The 21,691-nt window shown below is 42.7% G+C and overlaps 2 protein-coding genes across 14 annotated transcripts in view; both read left to right on the forward strand.

Annotated features, from left to right (window-relative positions):
* Nucleotides 1-7,088, forward strand: part of cacna1bb (calcium channel, voltage-dependent, N type, alpha 1B subunit, b) — a 210,060-nt gene extending 202,972 nt beyond the window's left edge. For all 13 annotated transcript variants that reach the window (XM_029769130.1, XM_029769129.1, XM_029769138.1 and 10 more), the window contains 2 exons: nucleotides 5,147-5,370; nucleotides 5,508-7,088. In XM_029769130.1, coding sequence (XP_029624990.1) covers nucleotides 5,147-5,370; nucleotides 5,508-6,041 — 758 coding nt within the window. In that variant the 3' untranslated portion in view covers nucleotides 6,042-7,088. The remainder of the gene's footprint in view (nucleotides 1-5,146; nucleotides 5,371-5,507) is intronic.
* A 3,377-nt stretch (nucleotides 7,089-10,465) lies between these two features.
* si:ch211-196i2.1 (collagen alpha-1(I) chain) overlaps nucleotides 10,466-21,691 on the forward strand; it is a 130,605-nt gene continuing 119,379 nt past the window's right edge. Inside the window, exon 1 of the mRNA XM_029769144.1 lies at nucleotides 10,466-10,989. Coding sequence (XP_029625004.1) covers nucleotides 10,866-10,989 — 124 coding nt within the window. The 5' untranslated portion in view covers nucleotides 10,466-10,865. The remainder of the gene's footprint in view (nucleotides 10,990-21,691) is intronic.

Consider the following 21,691-nt stretch of genomic DNA (forward strand, 5'->3'; position numbering starts at 1 on the left):
GAAAACAGGTTTTTAGAAATTCTTGCAAATGTATAAAAATACAATTTGAGACTCGAAATTCAGCTCAGGTGCATCCTGTTTCTAATGATCAACCTTGAGATCTTTCTACAACTTGATTGGAGTACACCTGTGGCAAATTCAATTGATTGGACACTATTTGTGTCATATCCTGACCATGGTAAGCTGTTATTTTCTATGGTAGAGTAGGTCAGGGCGTGACAGGGGGGTTTTCTAGTTTAGTTTTTCTATGTTGTTATGTTCTAGTTTTGTATTTCTATGTTGCGTTGTTCTCATTTTTGTATTTCTATGTTGGGCTTTGTTTGAGATGATCTCCAATTAGAGGCAGCTGGTCATTGTTGTCTCTAATTGGAGGTCATATTTAAGTTGGTGTTTGTCCCACCTGGGTTTGTGGGAGATCATTTTTTGAGTAGTGTTTGTTTCACCTCTGCGTCACGGTTTGTTGTTTTGTTTATTCAGTTTATTTATGTATTGCATAGTTTCACAGATTAAATCAAATGTGGAATGACACACACACGCTGCACTTTGGTCCTTTCATTCCAACGACATCCGTGACAATTTGGAAAGGCACACACCTGTCTATATAAGGTTCCACAGCTGACAGTGCATGTCAGAGCAAAAACCAAGCCATGAGGTTGAAGGATTTTCCATTGAGCTCTGAGACAGGATTGTGTTGAGGCACAGGTCTGGGGAAGGGTACAAAAACATTTCTGCAGCATTGAAGGTCCCCAAGAACACAGTGGCCTCCATCATTCTTAAATGGAAGAAGTTTGGAACCACCAAGACTATTCTTAGAGCTGTCCGTCTGGCCAAACTGCGCAATCGGAGGAGAAGGGCCTTGGTCAGCATCATGCTGTGGGGATGTTTTTCAGTGGCAGGGACTGGGAGACTAGTCAGGATCAAGGGAAAGATAAACGGTGCAAAGTACAGAGAGATCCTTGATGAAAACTGGTCCAGAGCGCTCAGGACCTCAGACTGGGGTGAAGGTTTACCTTCCAACAGGACAAAGACCCTAAGCACACAGCCAAGACAACTCAGGACAGGCTTCGGGACAAGTCTCTGAATGTCCTTGAGTGGCCCAGCCAGAGCCCGGACTTGAACCCAATCGAAAATCTCTGGAAAGACCTGAAAACGCTCCCCATCCAACCTGACAGAGCTTGAGAGGATCTGCAGAGAAGAAAGTGATAAACTTCCCAAATACAGGGGTGCCAAGCTTGTAGCATCATACCCAAGAAGACTCGAGGCTGTAATCGCTGCCAAAGGTGCTTCAACAAAGTACTAAGTAAAAGGTCTGTATACTTATGTAAATGTTATTTTTCAGTTTTTAAATTTTAATACATTTGCAAAAATGTCTAAAAATCTGTTTTTGCTTTGACATTATTAGGGTTTGTGTGTAGATTGATGAGGAAAAAAATGATTTAATCAATTTTAGAATAACTTTTCTGAATGCACTGTATAGTCCTATATATAGGTGTCCTAGACTACCTCTTTCAGGTAATAAATTCATTTACATTTACATTTAAGTCATTTAGCAGACGCTCTTATCCAGAGCGACTTACAAATTGGTGCATTCACCTATAATATCCAGTAGAACAACCACTTTACAATAGTGCATCTAAATCTTTTAAAGGGGGGGGGGTTAGAAGGATTACTTTATCCTATCCCAGGTATTCCTTAAAGACGTGGGGTTTCAGGTGTCTCCGGAAGGTGGTGATTGACTCCGCTGTCCTGGCATCGTGAGGGAGCTTGTTCCACCATTGGGGTGCCAGAGCAGCGAACAGTTTTGACTGGGCTGAGCGGGAACTGTGCTTCCTCAGAGGTAGGGAGGCGAGCAGGCCAGAGGTGGATGAACGCAGTGCCCTTGTTTGGGTGTAGGGCCTGATCAGAGCCTGAAGGTACGGAGGTGCCGTTCCCCTCACAGCTCCGTAGGCAAGCACCATGGTCTTGTAGCGGATGCGAGCTTCAACTGGAAGCCAGTGGAGAGAGCGGAGGAGCGTGGTGACGTGAGAGAACTTGGGAAGGTTGAACACCAGACGGGCTGCGGCGTTCTGGATGAGTTGTAGGGGTTTGATGGCACAGGCAGGGAGCCCAGCCAACAGCGAGTTGCAGTAATCCAGACGGGAGATGACAAGTGCCTGGATTAGGACCTGCGCCGCTTCCTGTGTGAGGCAGGGTCGTACTCTGCGAATGTTGTAGAGCATGAACCTACAGGATCGGGTCACCGCCTTGATGTTAGTGGAGAACGACAGGGTGTTGTCCAGGATCACGCCAAGGTTCTTAGCACTCTGGGAGGAGGACACAAGGGAGTTGTCAACCGTGATGGCGAGATCATGGAACGGGCAGTCCTTCCCCGGGAGGAAGAGCAGCTCCGTCTTGCCGAGGTTCAGCTTGAGGTGGTGATCCGTCATCCACACTGATATGTCTGCCAGACATGCAGAGATGCGATTCGCCACCTGGTTGTCAGAAGGGGGAAAGGAGAAGATTACTTGTGTGTCGTCTGCATAGCAATGATAGGAGAGACCGTGTGAGGATATGACAGAGCCAAGTGACTTGGTGTATAGCGAGAATAGGAGAGGGCCTAGAACAGAGCCCTGGGGGACACCAGTGGTGAGAGCACGTGGTGCGGAGACAGATTCTCGCCACGCCACCTGGTAGGAGCGAACTGTCAGGTAGGACGCAATCCAAGCGTGGGCCGCGCCGGAGATGCCCAGCTCGGAGAGGGTGGAGAGGAGGATCTGATGGTTCACAGTATCAAAGGCAGCAGATAGGTCTAGAAGGATGAGAGCAGAGGAGAGAGAGTTAGCTTTAGCAGTGCGGAGAGCCTCCGTGACACAGAGAAGAGCAGTCTCAGTTGAATGCCCAGTCTTGAAACCTGACTGATTAGGATCAAGAAGGTCGTTCTGAGAGAGATAGCAGGAGAGCTGGCCAAGGACGGCACGTTCAAGAGTTTTGGAGAGAAAAGAAAGAAGGGATACTGGTCTGTAGTTGTTGACATCGGAGGGATCGAGTGTAGGTTTTTTCAGAATGGGTGCAACTCTCGCTCTCTTGAAGACGGAAGGGACGTAGCCAGCGGTCAAGGATGAGTTGATGAGCGAGGTGAGGTAGGGGAGAAGGTCTCCGGAAATGGTCTGGAGAAGAGAGGAGGGGATAGGGTCAAGTGGGCAGGTTGTTGGGCGGCCGGCCGTCACAAGACGCGAGATTTCATCTGGAGAGAGAGGGGAGAAAGAGGTCAAAGCACAGGGTAGGGCAGTGTGAGCAGGACCAGCGGTGTCGCTTGACTTAGCAAACGAGGATCGGATGTCGTCAACCTTCTTTTCAAAATGGTTGACGAAGTCATCCGCAGTGAGGGAGGAGGGGGGGAGGGGGAGGAGGATTCAGGAGGGAGGAGAAGGTAGCAAAAAGCTTCCTAGGGTTAGAGGCAGATGCTTGGAATTTAGAGTGGTAGAAAGTGGCTTTAGCAGCAGAGACAGAAGAGGAAAATGTAGAGAGGAGGGAGTGAAAGGATGCCAGGTCCGCAGGGAGGCGAGTTTTCCTCCATTTCCGCTCGGCTGCCCGGAGCCCTGTTCAATGCAGTATTAGCTTTATTTTTAGCTAATTAATGATGGGTTATGCATAAATATTTTTTGTTCGAATTTCTTATATCAATAGACTTTTTGAAGAGGGACGCAAGCAATAGAATTCACAGGTAGTTTGAAAGAAGAGCGAATGTGCGATGGCTGTAGGCTATAGCAGTTATTTATTCAGACCCATAGCCATTCCATCTTCGTGAAGACAAGTGAAAGCCTCCTGCATCTAATTCTAGTCCTATATTATTCAAGGATGTCATTAGAATGATGACATATAAGGATAATGAAACTTATTTCATTTAACTGTTGAAAGCGAGGAAGGAATGATCCAACAGAGAAAGAGGAGGTAGGCTAATAACATTAGGGGAAATATTACGTAAGGTGTATATATACTGTATATGCATCAGCATACTAATTATACAAATAGGCCCTATCATATTTCAAATTCAAATTCGCTAGCAAGTACTTGAAACTCTGTAGGTCGCTTGTGCTGCTCCAGAGTCATGTTCTATCCCTGCTTTATCATGGTTTGAACGGTGTGTGTAATTCCTGTCCAAATAAAACAGTATAATACAATACAGAACAGTAATACAGTTCACGTTGAAGAAGAATATTTATTTACCCAAGAGAGCATATAGCTAGCTACATCTATGAGCTTTTATGTGTTTCTGTCATGCATAATGTGCAGTATAATATACTGTATACAGTAGCAGTAGTAGTATATCATATGTATTGGATAATGGCACAGTCATTTGGGCCTGGGCTCATTAAATGTCTTAAATGTAGGGCTTATATAATGTATTTAATGTATGGCTCATCAGGCTCAGGTATCATCAGGCTTGAATGTTTTGATCAAATCTCTAATCAAATCCAGACATGGGCCTTTTAATGTGCTTTATAATGCTTTTGAATGACACTTTGTGTTTTGGCGTAAAATACTGGGTTACCAGGAAGAAAAGTGGATTATTCTCGGGATGGAACTTTTGTAAAATACCGGGAAAATATGAAACTCCGGTGTCCGCTGGTGGCCAGACAGAGATCGTCTGCAATAGAAATCAGGCCGTATTCATGGTCTGGTGGAGCGCATTGGTGTCGTGGGCGCAGGGTGTTTTCTGTGTTGGCATTGGAGGGCAGCAGCAGCTGGGCTTTATTGGTGCAGATAAAAGGCCCCAGTGGACAGGCCCAGTCAGTGGGATTTATGGACACCTCTTGGCAGGGCAACAGAAAACCCAGAGAGGAGACGGAGAGAGGAAAGAAGAGAGGGAAGCAGGGAGAGCAATAGACAGAGGGAGGATGAGAAAGAGTTACATTCCTCTGGGCCAGACACACTAGGACAGGGCTCTGACACATTTAAGAATGAAAAATAGCCACTTAAAGCTGTTTTGTTCTGTCATTGTGGTTTTCATCAGAGCATAGAATTTTGGAAGAAATCACTTCCTGATGTTTTAGCGTTATGCATTTTTATTTGGTCTGAGGGATGCACACCCACATGCACATATATACTCCACATGAGTGTAGTTTACTTCAGTCCCTAATCCTGTGTCTGTGTGTGTCGGCCTCAGGTTTGCCTGCTGACCCTGCCGTGGAGGGCTTGTCCAGGGAGCGGGCGAGGGAGCGTGACCGAGGCAGGCCTCAGGAGAGGAGGCATCACTCTGCTGCCGGGGAGAAGCAGCGCTACTACTCCTGTGAGCGCTACGGAGGCAGGGAGCACTACCACACCAAGTCAGCTGGCCCGAGCCGCTCCACCTCCCCTGGAGAGACCCACGACCTAGGCCTCTTCAAGCAGGTGAGTGGCCTTGGAGCTTGTGGTTTTAGGGTGGGAGGATAGTGCTGCTTCAGGGTGAGATGATTCAGGTTAGTGGCCAGTATCCCGTCCATCCCTTCCTCTCTACTACTCTCTGATTTGTTTGCTGTCTCTTGCAGAGTATCGGCATGGCTAAAGGCAGCCAAGTGGTCTTAACTTCAGGTTTCGGCACGCCCTGCCGTGGGCGCAGACAGCTCCCCCAGACCCCCCTCACCCCCCGCCCCGCCGTGGCCTACAAGACCGCCAACTCCTCACCTGTGCAGTTTGGTGCCACGGGGCACAAGTCCAGTCTCAGCCGTGGCCTCTCGGAGCATAGCGCCCTGCTGGAGTCACCCGCCATGCCCGTCACCCGCATCGGCTCAGACCCCAACCTGAGCCCCCAGCCGCGGGGTGCCCCTCCACGCAGCCTCCCTGAGGAGCCTGATGACTTCCAGGACGCTGTGAGCACCCATGGAGGGGGAGGTGGCCGCTCCCCCAGGACCTCTGCCTCAGCATCCCATGGGGCTACTGAGCCTTCCTCTGCACCTGCCCCACAGGGCCGGGCTGGGGTCCCAAACGGGTACCACTTCACTCTGGGGGTCAATGCCGGTTCGAGTTCCAGCACCAGAGGAACTGGGAGCTTCCGGGAGAAGGAAGAGGATGACTGGTGCTAGCGTAGCTTACATCCCCCTTCACATGTCTGAAAGCGTTTTAGCTTGAACGTTGATGAACTCGCTCATCTTTTGTACAGATTACAGTACAGTGTTGATAATATATAATATATGCCATTTAGCAGACGCTTTAGCCAAAGCAACTTACAGTCATGCATGCATACATTGTATGTATGGGTGGTCCCAGGACTCAAACCCACGATCCTGGCGTTGCAAGCATCATGCTCTACCAACGGAGCTACAGAGGGCCACATGTCAGTTGATGTCAGTTCCTGCGCGCTCATAGGTGGCCAATGGAGACAGGTATATTCCAAGATGTGTTAAACATACAGAAAGTACTCTGAAAAGGAAAACCATTCTTAGGGATGTTTTCTCTTTTCTAGGCAACTGGCATTAAAGGACGAAGGACACCTGATATTACATTTTCTCAAATCCATTCTTGAATGCTTTGATGGTGTGCAGAGCACATGTGAAATCCCTGTGAATATTTAAAGCGTTGGTCAGTGAAATCGTTTTAATAGACGAAAAAAAAGCCTAAATGTCTTCCTACTGTCTTCGGAGGAAAACAACTAAGACTGTGAACTGTGTTTCTCTACAGTATTGACCAGATAAAAGCCTTTCTGTCCCCCTCTGTCCAGATCTAAAATGGGACTACGTACTATTGCTGGCTAAAGGACAAAACACACCGTGCCTACGAACGGTTAAAAGCAGCTGGTGGCTGTCCTATCGCCAGAATAACGGCTGCCATTTTCTATTCATTCCCAGACGATTCTACACGATGAATTGCCCCTGCTAGTTGACACCCAGCTGGTGATCTACTGTGCATGGCCGACGTTCGTTATGGTGTGTCTTGTCCTGTAATGTGTCTGCTGGGACTGGAAGTAATATGAGTAGAACCAGGAGGAACAAGTGTTGATAATGATGCACTACCACCCAATCCCTTCCCTCTCTGCAGAAAATCCTTTAGTATCCCTTGAACTCTTTCTACACAAGAGCGTTGTTAGACTCCTGTAGGTACACTCTTAGAAAAAAAAAGGTTCCAAAAGGGTTCTTCGGCCCATAGGAGAACCCTTTTAGGTTCCATATAGAACCCTGTGAAAAGGGTTCTATATGGAACCCAAAAGGTTTCTACCTGGAACCAAAAAGGGTTCTCCTATGGGGACAGACGTCTAACCCTTTTAGGTTCTAGATAGCACCTTGTTTTCTAAGAGTGTATTACCAGAGTCATATATAGAGAGTTGGGCCAATGCACTTTCTGTCTGAATGTTCCGAGACCGCCACTTTCTCCTCCATAGCTGTTGCTAAGTGATAATTGCCGTTGTGCAGACTTGGATACACATCATTCCAAATGCTAATCAATACAAATGTATGTTCAATTCGCTGCTCTGTTTTGCTTGTTTTACAGCGGGTCCTTTCTTAGGGAACTGTCAGAGGCGCTCTCGCATTGTTACATCACCAACATTTCAAGAATAAAGTTCTCTATGGGTTCTAACATGGCGGCTGTTCTAAAACCTGGCCTAACTCTCTCTTTCTATAACTCTGGGTATTACAGTAAGATGCATTACGGAGAGTATATGGTTAAGTAGGTATAGTATTGCTGCTGGTTTCCCGTGTCACCTATGTGACATGTTGAACTATTTCTGAACAACATCAAAAAACACAGAAGGACCGAAGATTCTAATTAATTTTTTATGGAACTATAACATTAAATGGAATATCTTTTCATGATGTTCATTTTTTGTAAGTTGTACCTAGTGTAAATGATATGAGTGTAGTTGGGTAGGTCATCTCTTTCTAACGTACTACTCTAGTGGCTGAGTACCAAGTGCCTATTATTAAATATATGTTATTATAGTTATAATGCAGCCTGACTTTTGTGATGTATCAACACTGGAGAGGAGAGGATGGAACGTATGATATAGGGTTTACAGTATATGAGGTATATATAGTCACTGTTATGCATATAAGTAAAAATGTATGTAGTTGTAAAGCAAAGAGAGGTTTACTGAATTCAAGGAATACAGTAACAAGGCTTTTTCTTTGAACCTCCAATGAGGAAAAGAATGCAACACATTTTTTTGTAATGATTATGTAAAATAGAGTTATAAGTAGGTCAGAACTACAGATCTAAAGCAAGCAATGTGATGCATGCCAGGGTTTTGAACTTGTCGAAGTTGTGTATACTTTTGCTAAAGGGTGTATACAGAGCTTTTGCCTTTCTCTTCCAAAAATATACAGCACTGCCAGAGTTAGATGGAAGGCAAAGTGGTTCCAAGGGAAAAAGTGCCATTTGTGATTCCCTCCAACTAGGAAAGTTTCACTTTACATGTTCTTATTGCTAGAAACAATATATTCAAGTATCATGTTTATTAACACTTGCCTCATATCTCTCATATATGAAGAGAAGTAGATTACATGTACAGTATGCTTATAAATTCTGCCACTTTTGCCCATATCTCATGGGTTTGTTTTCTTCCAAATATATTTCTCCTGAAAGCAGGGTCGTGTGAAGGCCTTCACTAACTGATACATAGCCTACAACTTTGTGTCTTCGCAGGTATTGAAGGGTTGCATTGACAGTTGACTCTTTCAAGTAGGGCTATGCAACAAGATGACACTTTTGGACTAACTCTCACTCGCCCTGTAACTTTACCCTCTGGGGTCTCCAGATTCAGGCTTTAGCATGATTGTGACCAAATTTTACTTAGCATTTATTTACAAAGAGTTGTAAAAATGCAAATGTAGTATATAATGTACATTGAAATGCATTGACAAAGGCACAATTATTTTAAATTGAATTATGTCAAACAGGGCATTTTCAGTTCAGCAAGTCTATTGCATGTAACCTGATAGAACCACCCAGATGTAAAAACGTGTTTGTTTTTATTGTACTGAATCAGAAATCACATATTTATTTTGTTTTCTAACGTCAGTTATATTGTGCAATCTATTTGATGGATCATCAAAAGGTGAAGTATTAGACTTTGAATCGAAGTCTTTACATTTGAACATGGCTATTTATAGGGGAAGGTACAGTAGATGGTAGCATTGTAGATGGCAAGAATCTTCCTTGGCCTCTAAAAGTCACTTTATGGTGCCCTAGTTGAGGAGAAAGCAGTGCACCCTAGATCTGTGAACAGATCCTTTATTTTTTCAACCTCACCCACCCCACCCCAAACCCTTGCTAATTAGAGTGCCAATTTTAAAACCGCACCAGTTTGTCTCAGCATACCTCATCCAGTTTTCCTATGGCTATATTTCCTGGACATGTCATGTTTGCATGTTATGAAAAGTATGTGCATGTGCAAAAAAAAAAAAACTTTCTTTATACAATCTATTCACTGGTTGTATTTTCTGAAGATCTTTAATACATATGTTTTTGTTTCTGGAAAGACAAAAGAGCTTAAATATCAACATTTAAACAAAAGTATTGAACTATATTTGAACCATATGTGTGGTTTAGTGAAGAAGGGTTGTTTTCTGAGGTTCTGGAGCAACTGGGTCCTTTAATGTCGAATATGTTATATGACTGTCAATCCTACAGTCATTTATACCATTACATTTTGTATGAATTGAAGTCCTTGAATAAAGATATATGAACATGAATACAGCAAATGAGTTGGCGTATTTCTTGGTAATACTCACCTGCTTTATGGTGATATGTTTTGTTGTGGATATCTTTATTGTAAGAGTGGCATATAGGGGCTTGCTTTTCACTCAAATATACAGTACCGTTCAAAAGTGTGGGGTCACTTAGAAATGTCCTTGTTTTGAAAGAAAAGCAAAAAAATGTGTCCATTAAAATAACATCAAATTGATCAGAAATACAGTGAGGCCCACTGTTAATGTTGTAAATCACTATTGTAGCTGGAAATTGACATTTTAATGGAATATCTACATAGGCGTACAGAGTCCCATTATCAACAACCGTCACTCCTACGTTCCAAAGGCACGTTGTGTTAGCTAATCCAAGTTTATAATTTTAAAAGGCTAATTGATCATTAGAAAACCCTTTTGCAATTATGTTAGCACCGCTGAAAACGGTTGTTCTCATTAAAGAAGCAATAAAACTGGCCTTCTTTAGACTAGTTGAGTATTTTAGTATGCCTCATTTTTTTCCTTGAGCCCCCACACCAGACAATTTTTTTCCTCGAGGCCCCCACACTGGACAATTTATTTTGTTGAGGCCCCCATTATTATCCAGATAATAATCATTTTACCCCCAAAACAACAAAGTTAGACAGGCCCTCTGGGCTAAAAATGGACCAGCCCATCTGGCATGTGCCCAAAATGCCAGATGGCCAGTCTGCCCCTGACCGGTCCCCAATACAACTTGTTCTCCAATTTAATTTGAATATCCTGCCTGAAACACTTGCCTGGAGAGGGGAGCTGTCGGTCTCCCACTAGCCTAGTCTGTCACATGCGTGATGCAGAGGTGTGGGGACCTTAGAGGGGTTTCATTGGCTTGGATCGCGAGGATGGGCGGGAAGCTGTGGAGTGTTTGCGCGCGAGCTCTTCTTGAATGAGAGAAGGTGGAGAGGTTGCCACAGATGCTTTTGGAGAGAGATCTTCAAAACAATTCAGCTAATGTTATATTCATGAAATATACATATTTGTCTCAGAACTGAAGTGATTTTACCTTCAGTGATTTATAAGTGAGAGGTTTTGAGTGAAAGGGAAACTTTTGACTTTACCAAAAATGCATAGCGCTGTTGGATGTTTCCGCCTCCCCATCCCTTCAACCTGAGGACGCATTTATTTACCAGTAATACATTGTTCGACGTTAATTGATTTAAACAGGTTAAGACTTTCTGATATTGAAGGAAAATGTTGTTCTGGGTGGTAAAGTGGACATGTTGTCTACTAGTGCTCTTCAAAATCTGCGCTGCCTTTGTTGACGCTGGACGCACAGACTCTCCTGTCGAGTCAGGGTCGGGGATGCTACCAACAGGTGAGGAAGGACATGTGGTTTGCTGAAATAATGTGCGAATACATTTGATGAGTGAATGTATCTTTAAGCCTGGCCATATAGCTATGACGTCGATGTGCTTTTGAAATGTCCCTGGCAGTAGTGCTGCAAAGTCAACTTAGACTGTCACCTAGCCAGCCTACTGTTTTCCATAATACATTGATTTCACAATTATTCAAGGAACGATATTGAGTGGACTCTACATTCTTGTCATATAACTTCTGGGCCTCATGGAGCCGCTAATGTTTGATGACAAGGGGGAATAAGTGCTTCTTCTTTATGTTAACTTGTTTGTCAGATTTGTCACATCACATTTGTATTCCTTCTGGGAACAATTATATTGAAGTAACCCCTAATTATTTCACTCTGAATTACTTCTAAAATGTACTCTTTTCTGAAACATCCCTGACCAGCATTACATGTATTTAAGTAGACTTAGATACTGTCATCAGCTATGTTATGTGCCACCTCCAGCAGAGCATGCTCTTTAGAGCCAGAGCAGATTTGAGCACACTCTGATAATGTGCCATAATCATTGGCAAGATTAATTAACCCTCCTTGGACTGATTTCCTGGCTGTCCAGCTTGAACTTTATTAGATTACATTCTGCATGTGAACATTCTTGCAGACAACTCCACTATCAGTCCTATTTATTACCGTAAGCCAGGAGGCTGTCCAAAAAGAGTGCGATATGGAGTCTCTAATTGATCGTTGTCAACGATCCTCCCCCTGGTACTCAACCCCCTTATCTCATCTTGTCTTTTGTGCCACCTCTCTCTTGAAACGGGTGCTTGTGCATAGCTTTAACCTCCATTTTAAGAGCTCTTGGCACATGGTGAAATCAAGACACTTGTCAAAGCAATGCAGGTGGTTGACAACCTCCCTTGAAGACTCAACACAAAGCACAGTGAAGTAACTGCTTTCCAACGCTTGTACAGTATGATGAGGTACACACTGTTTGAACATCACTGACAAATGATGAGTGCGTTTGAACACAGTTCAAACCCTTAGTGCTATATTGTAGGCTCAATGTGTCAGTTGTCTGTCTCGACATTTTGGTCATATACACACTGGCATAGCTTTGTGATACTGTTAACTCTTGAATTGCTCTCACAGCTATTACCATACGTCTAATGATGCCGTAGAGCCAGAGGATCTGAGTAGTACTGCATTATTGGAGCACTCCCTGGGGATCAGAGCTCATTGCCAGCTGGGCTCTAGAAAGCTGTTGAAATATGCAACCATATCAGTGACAGTACTATCAATATCAGTGACAGTACTAACAATATCAGTGACAGTACTACCAATATCAGTGACAGTACTATTTTCCAAATGTACTATTACCACATTTCCTCAGATATCTTTAGGTCTGTTTGTATTTGTATTTATTATAGATTCCTGTTAGTTCCTGCCAAGGCAGCAGCTACTCTTCCTGGGGTCCAGCAAAATTAAGGCAGTTATACATTTTTTTAAAACATTACAATACATTTCTAACAGATTTCAGAAGGCATTAAGTTGCCACATAAGGGACCAAAAATAGTTGGACCAAAAACAAGACCAAGCTAAAGGCTCAAATTAGACTGTTAAAGTGACAGACAATCTCGGGGTAATGTTGATTGAATCCAGCCCCAAGTTCAGTGTCAAATGTTTTTACTTAATGTTTTGGGAGGGGTCCCTGGAGTCGTTGCGGACGGCAGAGCGTGAAAGCTTTCTTTAAACAGTGCAGATTTTCATGGAATAGGCCGGTGATTATGTAATGTTAAGATAATAGTCCTCTAGGCAGCCATATAAATAAGCCTTGCGAGGTGGTTACTCATTGATTTAGATTGTATTACTATTATACTCTGTAGTAAAAATAGCTTGGCTCACCTGGGGCTTTGTTAATTCTGTTGATACTAAGAATGATGACCAGTATCAGAGAAGGCCTAAACATAGTTGAGCTCAATAACCTAATAACCTAATAAGTTTATCCCACCGGGTGGGAGCTGAGGAGTTATTTTCATAGCCTTCTGACATAGCAAAAGGGACTAAACCCACAGCAATGCGTTAAGCGGTGACGGTGACCTCATACAGTATAGCTGTCTGCACTGTAATTGCGCTGGTTGTGGTGGACTTTGGTGGCAACAACACCTTTGAGACTTCGCTATATATAGTGTGCAGGGAGATTCTGTACATCATCCCCAACAGGTACCCTCCATGAAATATCCTATAAGAATCACTCAACGGGTGCATATTTGAACTATCTCCAACTGTGATGAATTACATACTGCACGATTGCAGTCTTTTCAGCAGGGGTTGATAAATCACCTTCATTTTTTCGACAGCTTTTGTATTAAAGTTCCAACAGTGGTGATTTGTCTGTTTGGCTTGAGTGCCAGCCCTGGTTTGGCATGACAGAGTAGACTAGAGCAAAGAGGAGCAGTGTAGTCGCTCAATCTAAGGAATGAGCTATCGAAAACAGGTTGTTATCGCTGATATTACTCTGGATCTCTATCCAGCCAGTTTCAAGCTGTGATATCTGAGTCCTCGTTGTGTTTGGAATACTAGCACCCTTGCCCCATTACTTTGAACCTCAGAGTTGTGGATCATAAAAGCATACTGCAATTCTCAGAATGTAGAACATCTGTTGTCGAGCAAGTTGAAAGAGATGAGTTTGTATTCACTCAGTCAATATTTTTTGTTCTGTACAAGCTTCTTTATTTTCACTCTGTCAATTAGGTTACTATTGTGGAGTAACTACAATGTTGTTGATCCATCATCAGTTTTCTCCTATCACAGCCGTTAAACTCTGTAACTGTCTTAAAGTCACCATTGGCCTCATGGTGAAATCCCTGAGGGGTTTCCTTCCTCTCTGGTAACTGAGTTAGGAAGGACGCTTGTATCTTTGTAATATTGGGATATTCAATGTCCAAGTTTTTTATTTTTACCCATCTACCAATTGGTGCCCTTCTTTGCGAGGCATTGGAAAACATCTCTCGTCTTCGTGGTTGAATATGTGCTTGAAATTCACTGCTCGACTGAGGGACCTTACAGATTTGGGTAACACACCAGCATTACCATGTCCACACAGCATTACCATTACCATTACCACAGTCATAACCATGTCATAATATGTCATAACAGCTGACATAACTTGTCACAACCTGTCATAATATGGTCATAACACTGTCATGACACATATACAGTATTTAGACCTGTTATGACATATATTGCATTATTTTATGGCTGTTTATGACACCTACATAAGAGTGTAAGCCTATCTGGCTTATATGATTATGATGGTCATATTGCTTCTTACAGTGTCATAAGGTGTATTTTCTTAGTCCAAGTAAAGTGACACAGGATGTATATAATGCTTTGAGACAGTGTCATAAAGTGTATTTTCTACAAGTTATTTAAAATATGATTGAAGAAAAACATGAGTGTAAAGAATTCATCACAACAACAACAACAAAGGATTTAAGAAACACACTTTCAAACGAAAGGAAACTTCTTGGCAGGGAAAAAATACATTTCAATAAATGTGGATTTTGACACCCTTATATAAGTGTCATAACCAGCCATAAAATAACGCAAAATATGTCACAACAGGTTTAAAAATATGGGTCATGACAGTGTTATGAACATATTATGACAGGTTATGACAAGTTATGTCAACTGTTATGACATGGTTGTGACTGTGTTATGACGCTTGGTGTCAAGTAAAGTGTTACCAATAATTGTATGTGTGGGGTACAGAGATCATGAAGATCATGTTAGAAACCGATCGGACCCTTTTTTTCAATTTTTTCCTAAAATGACATACCAAAATCTAACTGCCTGTAGCTCAGGACCTGAAGCAAGGATACTGTATGCATATTCTTGATACCATTTGAAAAGAAACACTTTGAAGTTTGTGGAAATATGAAATTAATGTAGGAGAATATAACACATTAGATCTAGTAAAAGATAATACAAACAAAACAAAGTGTTTTCTATATATATTTTTTCATCATCTTTGGAATGCAAGAGAAAGGCCATAATATAAAATAGGAGGCACAATTTAGATATTGGCCACTAGATAGCAGCAGTGGTTGTGTACAGTTTCAGATTGATCCAGTGAAGCATTGCAATACTGCACAATATTTTCTATCAAGTCTGCCTAAATGTGCCGAATTGGTCAATTGATACAAGTACATAACTATAGAGAACATACAAAAATGATATGGTAATACAAAATGTAAGTTTACACACTCCCAGGAATGTCATACATGATGGATCATTAGCGTATACACTAACTTTCACACATCTAGATGGCTGGGCGGGGTGGGTGTGGAGCCAGAGACAGCAGGGGTTCAAACTGTAGAACCCAGTTCCTACATTTGAATATAAAAATGGATTTTATCAAACAACATTATCACACATTTTATCTCTGGGACCCCTAGGATGAAAAATCAGAGCAAGATTAATTAATGTAAGTATATTATTTACCTTCAGAGGTGAATGTATCAAACTAGTTGCCGTGATACATTTTTTGTTGTTGTTGTGCACTCTCCTCAAACAATAGCATGGTATTTTGTCACTGTACTATCTACTGTAAATTGGACAGTGCAGTTAGATTAACAGGAATGTAATCTTTCTGCCCATATAAGACATGTCTATGTCCTGGAAAGTTTGCTGTTACGTACAACGTCATTCTAGTCACATTAGCACGCGTTAGTAACAACCGTCACGGTATAAGGACACCGATCCTACGGGATCCTTCAGAGGTTATACACTATTATTGCACACAGAGTGAGTCCATACAGTTTATTATGTGACTTGTTAAGCACATTTTTTTCTCCTGAACTTATTTAGGGTAGCCATAACAAAGGGGTTGAATACTTATTGACTGAAGACATTTCAGCTTTTCAGATTTGTTATTCATTTTCAAAAGTTTCGAAAATCATAATTCCGCTTTGACATTATGGGGTATCGTGTGTAAAAAAATCTATTTTAAATTCAGGCTGTAACACAACAAAATGTGAAAAAAGTCAAGGGGTGTGAATACTTTCTAAAGGCACTGTAAATATCTGTTCCTCAATGAGGAGGATATTGTTTATTTTTCTCTTGCGATCTCATCCAGTCTGGATGCTCGCAACACTTATCTAGCACATTGTCATCTCCCTGTCGCCCCCAGACGACCAGTTCAGAGGAACGGTACCAACCATGTCTGCTGGCAGGTTGCGCTTATGATGTCATCGTCAATATAATGCCAGATCCATAACCATGCATCTGCATCCAATGAAACGCGATCCAAGCTGCGGCTTTGTTGAGAGTGTGTCTGGAGCATATTACCAGCTGAGCCAGGCAGAGGCACACACAATGTGGCACGTACACCTAACTCCCTCCACCAGCGGTCCAGTCTCGGCTGTGAACCGGGTCGTGAACAGAATCAGGAGTCGTCAAATGGGCACAAGCCATATGCTGGACCAGAACCTGGGCCATTATCTTTCGACAGGAGAAATAGGAAACAGATTGTAGATTGTGTGGGTTGATACTGTAGAGAGTAGTCATTTGTTCAGATGGTTGGTGTGCTACAGGAGAATCAGAGGGTGTACCACAGGGTTTGGTGCTGAGGCCAGTGTACAGTATGTTTGTGGTGTTTTTGTTCAACCTGTTTTGCAAAGCATTAGCTACAACCTTGCCTGGCCTCAGTGGGCAATTTGAAACAGTAGGGTTTCTATCTCTGTCTATCAGTTAAACAATGTTATTCGTTTTTTACACGCACCATAATCAATGTGCAGCCCACAAAACACATGCCAGGCTGTAACAAAATAGAGGTGAGTAATGTGGTAAGGGTGATTTAATGAACCTGACATGCTGCAATTGTGTCCATTTATCCCATGTAATACATTCTTGAGTTCCTCTGCAGGCTCGTAAATGTTAAACACCTGCCAATTCAGAGGTCCACCCAGTTATTGTTGATTCCAAACAGTGTGGTAGCAACCAAGGCCATAACTCAGTGACAATGCGCAGATTTATTTAGATTTTATACAAAATGCACCTGGCGTCTCAGGTGATGCCTTCTACAGGGGCCTTTCTTGCACTGTCTCTTTCTGTGACTGTGTATTCCCATCTCTCATACCCATTTTTATTTTCTTTCCGTCTTCCCTTAGCCATCTTTTTCAATTTGTCTCTTGATCTTTCAATGTCTCATTCGCAGAAAAACATCCCATCTCTGTCTCTTTTTCCTTCTCTCTCTCTCTTCTCCCTCGTCCAAAGACTTTGCTTCGGCTGTTGATTTAATTTGAGAAAGTATGTCCCATGAAAAACCACACTGTCTTTCCACTTACAGTCAATAAGGGGGAGCCAAGCCCAGGTGTCCAAGAAAAACTCCAGTCCTGGCAGGCTTGCTGTAGATATGTGCCTAATAGCAGGCTCTGACTTCACTTTTAACCACAATGCCCTCTGGGAGCCCCTAAAACTATCACGGTATTGTAATTCATCATTTTTTTTAAGTCAAGGTGTGGGGGCTAGACGGCTGGTTTTAACTGGAGCAGCTGTGACGTGTAACTGCCCTAACATGCTGCTTGTGTGCTGCAAAATAGATGCCAGATGATGCAATGTTGTTTCATTCTGGTTACACACACACACATTCTCTCTCTCATACACACATCACATTCCCGTTTTGAGCCACAGTACAACGGTACAAAACTGTTTCTCCTGGCATACACTCAGGTCCATTAACCAGCTGGCTTCTCAGTGACCCTTGTCCGACATCATCACTGTGCAATCAATCTGAAAATAAATACACCACTCTCCCCTGTCCTATTAGGTTTTAACATGCCATTCATGTTCCTCTTTAGTCTGCCTCAAGTATGCCATTGGATGGGACTACAGGTGGGATCAGATAACATTCTACAGAGTTTTAGGCTGTGGTTTTTGACTCATCAACATCTTTACAAGTGTCATTCTAAACAACGATTCGGAAACATGTTGGTCATCTTTGTCTTATCACTCGCGAGGCATTCAACAGTCCCATCAAATCTTCAGAAGTTTTGACTGCAATCCATCTGAGGTTCCAGTGGGATTTTGATTCTTCTTCTTATGTCATTTATTTTTTAGAAGCCATGTCTTGCCAGCCAGGTCTAGCCCGGTTGCCAAAATCAACATTCAACATGCTAGTTTGCTAATAAGATCAAACGAAAGGCTTGTGACATGTTAATAAGTGTCCTTCACTCTGATGTACAGTAAATGTGCGGATCTCTATCTTCATTTTGCTTTTGACTGATCTTGATTGATGAAGGACCTGAGGTGAAAGACTGTTTTGACAAACGGAACTTCACACATCCAACGGAGGACAGCCAGAGGGAGCAGCATAAGTACATCTTGGCGTTGTTTTTTGTTTTCTCTTTTTTCTTCCTTGGTTTCCTCACATGAACCATGTTCTTTCTCTGAAATTCCTCCCGTGTCTCTGTCAGGACACGTTAAGCTTATTGTTTACTTTAGGCTGATTGATTTGTGTTGAAGTCCCTGCTCAGTTCTTCATGTCGCATGCTCTCAGCGGGGTCGTGACCGGCAGGGTTGAGCAAAGCGGCCAGAAGCTCAAGGCCTGTTAAAGTCTCTGGAGGTGTTTAGCTTGTGGAGGGGCTCTATCTTTGACTGGTCCCTTTTCATGGTGGAGCCCGGAGCTGTGTCAATTTCATCAAAACAGCCGCCCAACAAGGTTTTTTAACAAGGTTTTTTTACTATGTTCTTGGGTGATTGTGTGTGCGCATGTTCGAGTGTGTGTATTAATTTGTCTGTCTTTGTGTAGAACTGTGTGTGTTTGTGACATATGGGGTTTTGTGAGGACGGATGGGATAAACTGCATCACTGAGACGCTTTTCTTGTTTTGTTGAAGCTCTGGTAAATTAATGTAGTCTGGATGTACCAAATGGCTCCACTACAAAAGACCCCCTACCCTTTCATTAAGATGGAGCCCAGAATGACTGAGTTCACCCGTCCACTGGATTCACACCCTGACTCCCAAATGTGTCCTCATTGCCACCTTCAGTGCCAGCCAATCATTCAGACTGTAAATGATGAATTCCCTCCGCAGTTGATAGATGGCTCTATGTGCCATGACCTCATGTCAAGCAACGACCCCTTTAATTCACATACTTCAAAAAGTTACTAACATTCTGGCTCCCTCACTAAAGACGTCTGCGAATGTTTTTCTGAAGGAGGACATGACCACTTGGATCCCTGTCGTTGTTAAAGGAAACTGTCCCTCTCAGCCCCACTGATTCGGTGAGTGTGATGTAACAGACTATGTTCTGTGCTGTTGACAGATGTGAGGAGAAAACCACCAGCATCTCCACCTCCAGCATCATTACACAGCGTTATACAGAGACACACTCTATGACAATGTCATTCGGAGGAATTAACAATTTTTGCGGGTCACATGAAACAGAGTGAAGGCAGGGTCCCTGGGAGATGGATTGTATGCTTTTTCCATATGTCCATTTCACAAAAGTCTTAGCTATTTCAGCGTTCATCCCATTCTCTTCAACCAAGGAGATGTTTTCAAGGCTTGTGGTAGGTACAGCACTACCCTTGAATTTAGAATTTCAACAGTTTGGAATAGTGTTGAGGGTTAATTCTTAGGGAAATGTCTTATATTGACCTGACAGGACGGAGCGCAACAGATGGGAGTGTGAGGGAAGGGGTCTTGCGGTATGGTCTCGCTGTATGGCATGGGACCCCTGGACTGGTACGACCTGTCTGCCAGGGGTCATGGTTTTACTAGTTCCCTGAAGAGGAACACAATGAAATGAACATGCTTCTGGGGTCAGCATCGTGACAGCCTTCAGCCGATGGCCGGCATAGGCCAAGCCCTGTAAAAATCTTTACCAGATGTTTTACAAGCACTTAAACGGCCTTGTCAGTGCAACTTTGGGGTTGTGTTACCCTTTACACGGTGCCCTACTTGATAACGATGACCTTAGCCAGACATTGTCAGCTGTTATGAGGGCTGACGAGCATCTACCAGGTCACTGGGATTTCAGGAGAGATTAAATTAAATGACTCACCACCTGGATTTGGTCCTATGTAGCAAAATTTGAAAGGGTGTTTTTTTTTTACATTGGATAAAAGTAGAGACTCAGAGCTACAAAATGGTATATCATAAACTGCATTTTTGAGGAACAATGGGAAAGTAATTCTGCTTTGAAAGTTGATACATTAGTAAAATCACTTTTGAGATAATGGCCTTTGAATGTTTTGGTATCTAGTGAAGAGCTCTTGGTCTACACCCATTCAACATCGTTCACACCCTCTTAAGCTTTCGCCCCACCCATCTCGTTTTCTCGGAGCGTTCAGAGTGCACACTTGACGCTCTGGCTGATGATTTGTTTACCTTTGGATAACATGAAAACTGCCTAACCATTTCTGCTGGCAACAAAATAATGTTGTTACTACCCTGCATGAATCTGCTGGGAGCTAACCAACCAGGTTCAATGTTAGCTAGCTAACATTAGGCTCTAACTAGCAAAGAAAATGGCTCTGGGATATGAATAATAGCCTCATATGTAACGTTAGCTAGGGAGCCAGCCAGCTAACATTACCGAGCTAGCTCACAGTACACTTTAGCTTAAGACATGTAGCTAGCTAGCTAGGTAAACAATGAACCTAGCTAGCTAAACAAAGTGTAAGATCACACTCATCACGTAACATTAGCTAACAAGCTAGCCAGCTAACGTTAGCTAGTTAAACAACAATGAACATAGTGCAAAATCATGTCGTTACTACCCTGCATGAATCTGTTGGGACTAACCAACCAGGTTCAATGTTAGCTAGCTAACATTAGGCTCTAACTAGCAAAGCAAACGGTTCTGGTATACAAATAATAACATCATACATGTAACGTTAGCTAGGGAGCCAGCCAGCTAACGTTAGCTAGCTAGCTAACAGTACACTTTAGCTTGAAATTAAACCACTTTCTGTCTGAAACGTGTAATATCTGAAAATGTAGCTAGCTAGACTGTCTTACCCGTATACTTCATCATGCATAATGGACGCGTCTCCCTGTCACGGATGCCATGCCACGGTTGCCCTTAGTATGAAGATGTAATCCAGAAACAGGTGTTTTCTCCATCTCTTCAGCTATCATACTCTAATTCCTCTGATTTCAAAACTCAATCCTCCAGAAAGTGGAGAGCAACACTTATGCAGCTCCACTACACAATCCATTTAAAAAAAGCAGTGTTCGACAGGATTACCAACACAAACTGACCAGCTCAAGTAGACAGAAGCCTTCTAAATGGCAGACCAATTCAAACTCCTCTCTCGGCATGTCCAGCCCACTCATTATCTCAGCCAATCTCAGGAAGGTTGTTGGCTTTTTCTGTGGCTTAACCATCTAGGCTCGTTATTTAACACTTTTATTTGTATTTACAGAGGCATACAAATTTGTTATTAAGGCACATAAAAGTACACGTTTCAGAAGGCACATTTGCCAAAAAAACTATTTTGATAAAAAATAAATATATAAACTCAGCAAAAAAATAAACATCCTCTCACTGTCAACAAATTTAACATGTGTAAATATTTGTATGAACATAATAAGATTCAACAACTGAGACATAAACTGAACAAGTTCCACAGACATGCGACTAACATAAATGGAATAATGTGTCCCTGAACAAAGGGGGGGTCAAAATCAAAAGTAACAGTCAGTATC

The sequence above is a fragment of the Salmo trutta genome, chromosome 12 (genome assembly GCF_901001165.1).
Source record: "Salmo trutta chromosome 12, fSalTru1.1, whole genome shotgun sequence".
Lineage (NCBI taxonomy): Eukaryota > Metazoa > Chordata > Actinopteri > Salmoniformes > Salmonidae > Salmo > Salmo trutta.